The 10109-nt window shown below is 34.8% G+C and overlaps 1 protein-coding gene across 1 annotated transcript; it reads left to right on the forward strand.

The window, feature by feature from the left end:
* LOC105162961 (tetraspanin-15) lies at nucleotides 1178–3366 on the forward strand. Its single transcript, XM_011081141.2, has 2 exons — nucleotides 1178–1891; nucleotides 3042–3366. The coding sequence occupies exons 1-2, from the start codon at nucleotides 1268–1270 to the stop codon at nucleotides 3339–3341; spliced, it is 924 nt and encodes a 307-aa protein (XP_011079443.1). The 5' UTR covers nucleotides 1178–1267; the 3' UTR covers nucleotides 3342–3366.

Raw genomic sequence — 10109 nt, forward strand, 5'->3', positions numbered from 1 at the left:
ATATATTAAGAAAAAAAAGGAAAAACAAATTTAACCATTTAAAGAGAACCATTATCTTTTTTATAGGATGTAGTTCTTACATCATTAAATACATTTAATTCTCGAAATGAACTAATATATGGATAATTTTTAAATTAATAAATACATTTAAACAAAAGAAAAAAGAAAAGAAATAATAAAGAGAAGTTCTGACTCTATGATATTTACCCCGAAAATTACTTACAAAAAGACACATCATACCTTAGCCACGTCAAGAATGTATCTAAGCCACTCCTAAATTATAGGATTAAAGTTATAATTTAATTAAGTTATGTGTAAGTTATATATAAATTTTTCAGTCAAATTGGCCGAAAAAAAAAATAAAATTACCAAATTTTTAAAGGTACAGGACTAGACTACAAAAATAAATTGTGCAAGACCAAAAATTCATCCCCTAAGTTACAAGACGAAAATTACAATTTTTTTCCCTTTTCAGTAGTCTAATTTCTTTGCGAGTTGTATAATTCAAATTAAAACTCGAAATTTGGTTCTATAATTTTAAAAGTTATAGCATTTTTTGTCCCACCCAGCCGATTTGACCGAAAAATTCCATGTCATCAGTCATGTTAACTTATAGATTGAAGCTTCTGGTGAATTAGATGATATATAGCAGTCCAATGTGTTTCTTTTATAAAGAAAATGACTTGTAATTTTCTTTTTGTCAAGTTATTTCCTAAAAAATGAAAAAAAATGTTGGACTACCATGTTATGGAATTCGCAGAAAGCTTCAATTTAGATGTTCCACTTTATCAGTCAAATTAATAAAAAAAGATTAAAATCATATAATTTTTAAAATTATATGATCAAATTATAAATTTTAATTTGGACAAAATCAATATTACCACCCCAAAATTTACAATACTAAAATTGCATTTTTCCATATTCTGAAATAACGGATTTAGAACAAAAGGGTACGTACACCTAAATCTATCAGTAAAGAATTCTAACAAATAAGAACAGAAACTTGTAAAAAACCTAACCTATCATGTCCTATATTCTATGTATTCATGTACATTAAAACCTAGATTTTGTTAGAACCTGCGACTCATTCTCCCAACCTCCCATCCTACAATCCCTCAACCTCCACGATTTATAGCAAATCTGAGTCTTAACATTCCACCAACGACGACTTGGTAAATCCTCCCCAACACAAACTCACTGCACTTACCTACTTACCCTTAAAACCTCCACACTGATCACCACTACTTCAAACTCCACCTTAACTAACATGCCTGATCATCAAGACATGGCTGAAACCACCAACAACGATAACCCCACCGAAACACCTGTCGTTCTGACAGTCGAACAAGACAATAAGCCCACAGACACGAACGAGGAACAATCAGTCGATCCTAAACCCGACGAGAAACTCGCGCAACACGAATCGACTAACATGGGGAGATTCGTGCTCCCAGTAGTAGCCTTACTCACGTTCCTGCTTTCGATCCCGTTCCTCTTTGAAGCAATATGGCTGCTATACGTGCAGCAGCACGACTGCGAAAAGCTGCTGAAGAGCCTGCCGGGATTGCAAATAGGCATAGCCGTCGGCCTGTTCTGCGTGTTCTTGGTTAGCAATGTGGTTGTGTACTTGAGGGCTAGATGGTCGCTGGCACCCGGGCTGATCGTAATGAAGATTGCGTTGGTGTTGATGTTCGTCGTCGGGCTTACTCTTAGAGGCAGCTTTGAGGGGGAGACACGACAGATTCCGGCCTCTCCTGGTTGGTTCAAGGTCGAGGTTGAGGATGATGGTAACTGGGATAACATCAAATCATGCTTGTATGATACGAAGATGTGCAGGGATTTGATGTCCAGATCTTACTATCCCATGCCCACTCATTTGTCTCCAATTGAGGTAATATATATATTTATATATATACATATGAATTATTTTATATTTTTTTGTCTCATGTGTTAGGAGCATTTTAAATTTAGTCTCATTTGTTACTATTTTCTCATATATTTTAAAAGAAATTACTATTGGCTACACATTAATGGCTCCGGCTAAAACTCGTGGTAAATAATTATTATCAATCATGGTTAAAATTGATGCAAAAGACTAACAATCATTGCGTGATCACAGCTAACAATCATTGCGTGATCGTGGTTAATGATTATCTGCTATGGCGCTTATTTATTATTAACTATGATAATTAGCTATGGTTAATATTATATTTATTACAGTAACATTACATCCCATAAGTTGAATTTTTTTTTAATGTTAGTCCTCACATTCAATTTTCATCCAATAATTACCGAACAATTTACGGAAAATGTATGGAAATACTAACGGCTCTGCTAATTATTGAATGGAAAATAAATATGAGGACTAAAATTGAAAAAAATTTCAACTTATAAGATGTAATATAAAAAAATTCTAACAAATAGGATTAAATTGAAAAAATCCTAACATATAGGACCAAAAATTCAATTTTTTCCATGGGTTAGATTTATACATTTGTATATGTTCAATTAGTGATCTTCTACAACGTTTCAGCGTATGATAAATTTTATTACATTAAATTGTCTTATGCTTTTAGGGCCATATACTTTTTGTTCCATTATTTACATTAATGATCTCACAAATTTTTAAAAAAATCATCTTCTATTCTTTAATCAAATTCCATTAATATTTTAATAAAAAATCATTCGTTGAGCACGTGATCGTTATTCATATCATAATGACTTGTTATTATAATTTTGTATGTACTCCCTCTCTCCCACAAAAAACATGTCATGAAATTATATATTCATTTGTTCGAAAATATTATATATCTCTTACTATATAAGTTATTATAATGTTTTATTAGGAAAATAATATTTTTTGTCTCGTGATTTAGGGTGAGTTCTTAACTTTTAAAAAGTACCATTTTTAGTCATATGACAGTTTTTAATTAAATATTTTAACGGAACATGAAGCATGTATTTTTATTACAGTACATTCTAAGTTGGGATAGAATTAAACATCACTGATCATTTACTCTAATCTTCTTCACCTTGTCAAGGGTGGATGCTGCGATCCGCCATCAATCTGTGAGATGGAGTACGTGAACATGGGCTACTGGATAAAACCCAACGAGACGATGAACACGGACGGACAATACGACAAGGACTGCGATGTGTGGCAGAACAACGAAACGGTGTTGTGCTACGACTGTCAGGCTTGTAAACGAGGGTTCGTTAAGACGTTGGAGGGGAAATGGGTGAGAATTGGGACATTCCTTGTAGTGATGTCTCTGTTGCTTATGATTTTTCATCTGCTGCTCTTTGTTACTACAATGTGGGAGCAGCAGAAGTTAACGTAGGCATACATGTGTTCTTTGGTTTTGTTTTTCCGGTTTGTTTCTTTGTTTAATTTGTGTTCATTGTCTAGTTTGATATCTCTTGAGATTTCTTGGTTTACATGCAATGAACATTTTCAATATATTGTCTATACAAGAACATGAATACATATGATGTATATTGGTAAAAAATATTAACCTGCAAAGATAAAAAAGTAATTTAATATATAAGTCACATGTTAAACAAATGCAACCCACCACACAATATAACTTCCAACACTATTATAAATACCAAAAATATTATTTTTTTTTAACCTAACTACTATTCATTAATAGTGACTACTCTTACTAAAAGACTCCCTCAAAAATCGTGTTTTCACCTGGAGTTATTGTGTCGCAGGTATAATTTTCAATTTCATACTTTTGGGACTGAGATGTTAGCATGTTCTCTGGTCATATGTGCTTTTGTTTCTCCCGTTTTTGCTCATGGCTTCTGTCGAACATAAAAGTGCTCTTTGCACCACTTTTCAGTGAATAGCAAGAATTATATCGTCTGGTGCCAAGCCTTTGGGTTGTTTATAAGCTCTCAAGATAAACTGAAATATATTTTGACTTCTACCGCTAACTCTACCGATGCTACTTTTTCTACTTGGCAACAAGTTGATTACTCAGTTATGACTTGACTTCTAAATAGTTTGGAGGAATAAGTTGGTACATATGTTATGTTTTTAACTTCTGCTAAGATAATGTGAGATGCGGTACATGATATGTAGTCTCATGAAAAGAACATATCTTATGTTTTTGAACTGTATGGGAGGTTTTTCTCCCTCAAATAAGATGGTTGTATAGTTCCAGACTATTTTACCTCATTTAAGGGGATAACTGATGAGATTCTATTATATCACCCATTGAGTTGTGATGCTCTGACTCGCAAGACTCAATGGGAAGATTTTTGGTGGCGAAGTTCTTGTCTGGCCTTGAAAACAATCTAAAATTGATTTTTGATCATATTGGCCAATGACTCGGTCCCTACACTATCCAATGCTCTGTCCCGTTTCCTCCGTATTGCTACTAGTTCTTCTGAATCTTCATCTGGTACAACCACCGAGCCCTCAGCCATGGCAGTTTGTGGCAGGGGCCATGACTCTTCTGAAGGCCGTGGTGATTGTGGTCGATAACTTCTGCTAAGGTAATGTGGGAATAAACTTTATCGTTATTGTTAAATGTATATTTCTGGGGCACTCACGGGGTACAAAAGGGGTATTGGTGTTGTGATCTTAAATCTCATTGGTCCTTTACCTATGTAGATGTTACCTTCTTTACGTCCACTCCTTATTACTAAAAAAACTCTTCTCCTAATGTTCTTACCACCTATCTTCCCTTACTTGTCCTGACTTCATCTATTCCCCAGCATACGAAACTGCCAACACGACCATTATAGGTGTATTGATCGCAACATAATCGTTTAACAACTATAGTGTTTCTTGATCCACCTCTTCTTCATCTCGTTGTAGCTCTTGGCACCTCCACTTTATCAGGATGACCTCCCATTGCTCTTCTCAAAGGTAAAAGGTCCTACACTACTCATCCCTTGACTCATTCCTTTTCCTATTGGTGTCTTATTCCTATTTATCGTGTTTTCTCTATCTCTTTATCATCTGTTTCTATTCCTAATTCTTATTGTGAGGCACTTCAGCATCCAAAGTGGAAAATGGAGATGGAGGATGAGATGTTTGCTCTCATTTCTCGAGGCACATGGGAGCTTGTTGGTGTACCTCCTAATATCGATGTTATTGTTTGTCAATGATTATTTACTCTCAAGTTTCGAGCTAACGGGACCCTTGATCAGTATATAGCTCGTCTGGTTGCATAGGGTTTTACTCAAACATATGGGGTAGATTATTTTGAAATATTTTCCCCTATCGCTAGCCTTAACTCTATTAGATGAACAGAAAAAATGCACTTATATGATGACTTCGATGAAACGATTTATATGAAGCAACCTCCTTGTTATACTGCTTAGGGGAAGAAGCAACGTATGGTGTGCAAATTGAAAAAAACTATTTATTGTCTCAAACAAAGTCCTAGAGCATGGTTTGATAAACTCAATCGTATTATTAGTGAGTTTGGTTTTTCGTGGTGCCAAGCAGATCAATCAATCTTTGTCCGAACTAAGGTATCAGGTAGAATTGTTCTACCAGTTTATGTTGATGATATCTTGATCACTTGTAGTTATGTTGCTGGAACAAAAGAGGCCAAGAAATGCCTACAAAAGAACTTTGTCACTAAAGATTTAGGGAGGCCAAAGTCTTTTTTAGGGATTGAAATTACTTATAGCAATCATTGGTTCTATCTATCTTATAGAAAGTACGCTTGTGATCTCCTTCAAGAAGTAGGTTTACTTGGCACTAAACCGGTAAACACTTCTATGGATTCTAATCCTAATTCCTAGAATGATGATGTAACTATTTGGAAAACAAGATAAAGTATAGAACACTTGTTGGCAAGCTAATCCACGTAACTCTAACTAGGCCTGATATTTCCTTTGCAATTGATCTAGCTAGTTAGTTAGTTTATAGATAAGCCACGATCAGTTCAATGGGAAGTTTTTCCAAGGATCTTGAAGTATATAAAGGCATCGCCTGGTAAAAGGTTATTATTCAAGCGACAGGGACACATAAAGTAGAAGTTTATTCTAATGTAGACTATGTTGGGTCGAAAGATGATAGAAAATCTACTTTTGGATATTGCATCTATATTTGTGGAAACCTTGTGACTTGACATAGTAAAAAACAAACTACAATTGCTAGATCAAGCACAAAGGCTGAATATCGGATTTTGGCTCACACCGCTAGTAAAGTTTTCTGGTTAATTAAAGAATCTGCTGAAAGAGTTAGGTTTCATGTATAATAACCCTGTACCTATGCACTGCGAAAATCAAGAAGCTATTCATATTGCCAATAATCATGTCTTTCATGAGAAAACAAAGCATATTGAGGTTGATTGTCATTTTCTTCATGAGGATGTCATGAGTCGTCAGAAAATTTGCACTCCCCTCACTCCTTTTTTAGAGCAAAGAACATATATTTTTACCAAACCTTTGGGAGCAAAGCATTTTTATATTTTGTGTAACAAGTTGTGCATGATTGATATATTTTGCTCCAGCTTAAGGGGGGAGTCTCAGAATATTTAGAATTTCGTGCCTATTTTTTCTTATTTGTTTTGAGTAGGTTTATTTTATTGTTATTTATTAAGTTATAGTTATCACTTAATTCCACCGAAACATATATAGAGGTGGAATAATCAATATTATACACTACATTTTCTTTTGCTTTTTTACTTTCTATATTTTTAAATAATAAAATATTATTTTATATGTATATATTTACTATTATATATTTCATCTATTAAGTATTTATAGACATATTATATATAACGCTAATATATTTTTTTATTTTTTCATTTTCCTCCTGGGGCTGCGCCGGAACGCCATATCCCTCTTCTTCGTTCTCTCGCACCGTCGCCCCCTCTGTGAAATTCGCAGCGGAATGTAGAGAGAAAGTCATTTGGAAAGAATTGAGAGAAAGAAGCTCTATAATTGCGGCAGAAGTGTCTAGCTTTCTGTTCTTGTTATTAACGAAGAAGAAGGTGTACAATATATATAGGCTTAGCCACAACTAACTGAAGCTAACTCTAAAGTGCTATACACTAATAAAAGTGTGAGAACGACTATAATGAAAAGCAACTTCTAATTACAGAAAACAAATATAATAAAACGTCCTTTCACTAATAAAGGTGTTATTCCTGTAAAGCACGATTTCTTCATCTCTGTCATTATAAAGCTGATCTTGAGCTTTCTTCCTGCAGAACAGCATTCAACCTCCAAGAAACAGCAGCTGAAACTTGCAATTTAACACGCCCCCTTCAAGTGGAGCTTGTCACTAAATTGACAAGACCCAACTTAGAGATCAGAAACAGAAATCTGGGTCCAAGTAACGCCTTTGTGAATATATCTGCAGTTTGAAACCTTGATGAAATATGCAATGGTAAGATGAATCCCTGTTTGTACTTGTCTCTGACTATGTGACAGTCCATTTCTATATGTTTTGTTCTTTCATGGAAAACTGGGTTGGTTGTTATATAGAGAGCTGATTGATTGTCACAGTGAAACTTAATACGCGTAGGAAGATTCACTTGCAATTCTTGCAATAGATTGTAAATCCATATGAGTTCACAAGTAGTGGTTGCCATGCTCCTATATTCTGCTTCTGCAGAAGACCTTGACACTGTTGTCTGCTTCTTTGTTTTCCATGAAATTAAAGCATTTCCTAGAAATACATAATATCCTGTGAGGGATTTCCTTGTATCCTTGCAACTAGCCCAATCAGCATCACAAAATGCTTGTAGTTCAAACTTGTCTTCTGAATTGAGCAATAGCCCTCTGTTTGATGTTCCTTTCAAGTACTTAACCATGTGAATGGCTGCTTCCCAATGAAACTTGCTAGGATGCTGCATATGCTGGCTTAATTGTTGGGTTCCATAGCATATGTCAGGCCTACTAAATCCCAAATAGAGCAATCTTCCGAGCAATCTTCTATAAGGTTCTGGATTCTGAAGTTGCTCACTGTCTGTGCTGCTGAGTTTAATTGCTGCTGGGAGAGGTGTGTTTGTTGCTTTTCCATAAGTAAGCCCCACATCACTAATGATGTCATGTATGTATTTGGTTTGAGAAATCATAATTCCCTCACTTGACCTGCAGATTTCTAAACCAAGAAAAAATCTGGCTTCTCCCAGATCCTTGATAGTAAACAGGTTATGTAAGTAGTCCTTAATATCAATTATAGTATCTTGACAAGGTCCTGCAAGCAAAACATCATCAACATAAACTAACAAGCAAAAAAGTCCTTTCTCAGTTTGTTTTGTGAATAGGCAATGGTCCAATTTAGACTGCCTAAAACCATATTTTTCTAATTGACATGTAAACTCTTGATTCCATTGTCTAGAGGCTTGTTTAAGCCCATACAAGGATCTTTTTAATTTACAGACATGATCCTTAGGAATTGTATATCCTTCAGGAGGAACCATATAGATATCTTCATCTAGAAATCCATGCAAAAAAGCATTATTAATGTCTAACTGATGTAAGTGCCATTTATGCTTAGCTCCTAAAGTAAGTAGGATTCTAATGGTGATAGCCTTAGCTACTGGTGAGAAACTATCAAGATAATCCACACCCTCTATTTGATTATATCCCTTTGCAACAAGTCTAGCTTTATATCTATCTATTGATCCATCTTGTTTTAATTTGAGCTTATAAATCCATTTGCTGCCAATAACCTTCTTATCCTTAGGTAATTTTGTTATTTCCCAGGTTTCATTATCCTCTAAGGCCCTAATCTCATTATCCATGGCCTTAACCCACTCTTTGCCTTTCATAGCTTCACTAAAGTTCTTAGGTTCACTAGGATTGTTAGCAGCAATAAGAAAACATTTATGAATGTGATGAGAAGGTTGGATAAGAGGTATATCTGTATTTGTTTTTGTATAAGAACATGTGTAATCTTGCAATCTAACAGGCTGATTGGTCTGTCTAGTGGATCTCCTAAGGCCAACAGTTTGATTTTCATCTACATTGTTATTAATTCCTGTGTCTGCGGCTGTAGGTTGATCAAGGCCTTCAGTGTCATCAAAATCAGTATCAGAAAAGATTATAGGTAATGAACAGGAAATAGGATCACTGGACTCATTGTTATAGGGAAAAACATCTTCATAAAAGGTGACATCTCTAGATATCATCATGGATTTTCTTTTTAGGTCATATACTTTGTAACCTTTTTGATTGGAGGCATAGCCTAAGAAAATACATTTCATGGCTTTAACATCAAATTTTGATTTATGTGGAATGTTATTAGTGACAAAACACATACATCCAAAGGTTCTAAGTGAGGAATAGTCCACAGGTTTATGGAAAAGAGTTTCATAGGGGGTTTTCCAATTGAGTAAGGGAGTAGGTGTTCTATTTATTAGATAAGTAGATGTTAGAATAGTCTCTGTCCAAAACATCTTTGGGAGATTAGCTTGGAACATTAAGCACCTAGCCACTTGTAAAAGGTGTTTATGTTTTCTTTCTACTATTCCATTTTGTTGTGGAGTATATGTGCATGTGGTTTGATGGATAATCCCTTCATTTTTAAAGAAGTTTTGGCAATGTTCTCCTAAGCATTCTGATCCATTATCACTTCTAATCTTTTTTATTCTACAATTAAACTGAGTGAGGACCATTTTATGAAACTCCTTTAGTAATTCTGTTGCTTGAGATTTTTGTTGCATAAGATAGGTCCATGTGCATCTAGAGTAATCATCAACCAAGGTAAGCATATAGGTACATCTAGCAAAAGAGAATTCATTATAGGGACCCCATATATCCACATGCAAAAGTTCAAAACAATTTTCAGAAACAGATGTACTGGTAGGAAATGGAAGCCTTTGTTGTTTGGCTTGTGAGCATATTTCACAGGTGAAGTCTTCATTCTTAACATGTTTAGACAAACCAGTATGTAGGAATACATTTTTGGACAAATGTCCTAATCTTTTGTGCCAAGTATCTAAGGAAACATGTGAAGCATAAAGGCCATATTCTCTGTGTTTGTAAGAGTTTCATCTATGTTCTTTCTGTCAAAAGACTGAGAATTCAAAATGTAAAGTTTCGCTACTAAATGTGCCACTGAAATGACCTCTCTAGTCTTGTGGTCCTGCATCACACAACAAGTTTCAAGGAATTTAATTTTGATA

This window comes from Sesamum indicum, linkage group LG5 (genome assembly GCF_000512975.1).
Source record: "Sesamum indicum cultivar Zhongzhi No. 13 linkage group LG5, S_indicum_v1.0, whole genome shotgun sequence".
Classification (NCBI taxonomy): Eukaryota; Viridiplantae; Streptophyta; class Magnoliopsida; order Lamiales; family Pedaliaceae; genus Sesamum; species Sesamum indicum.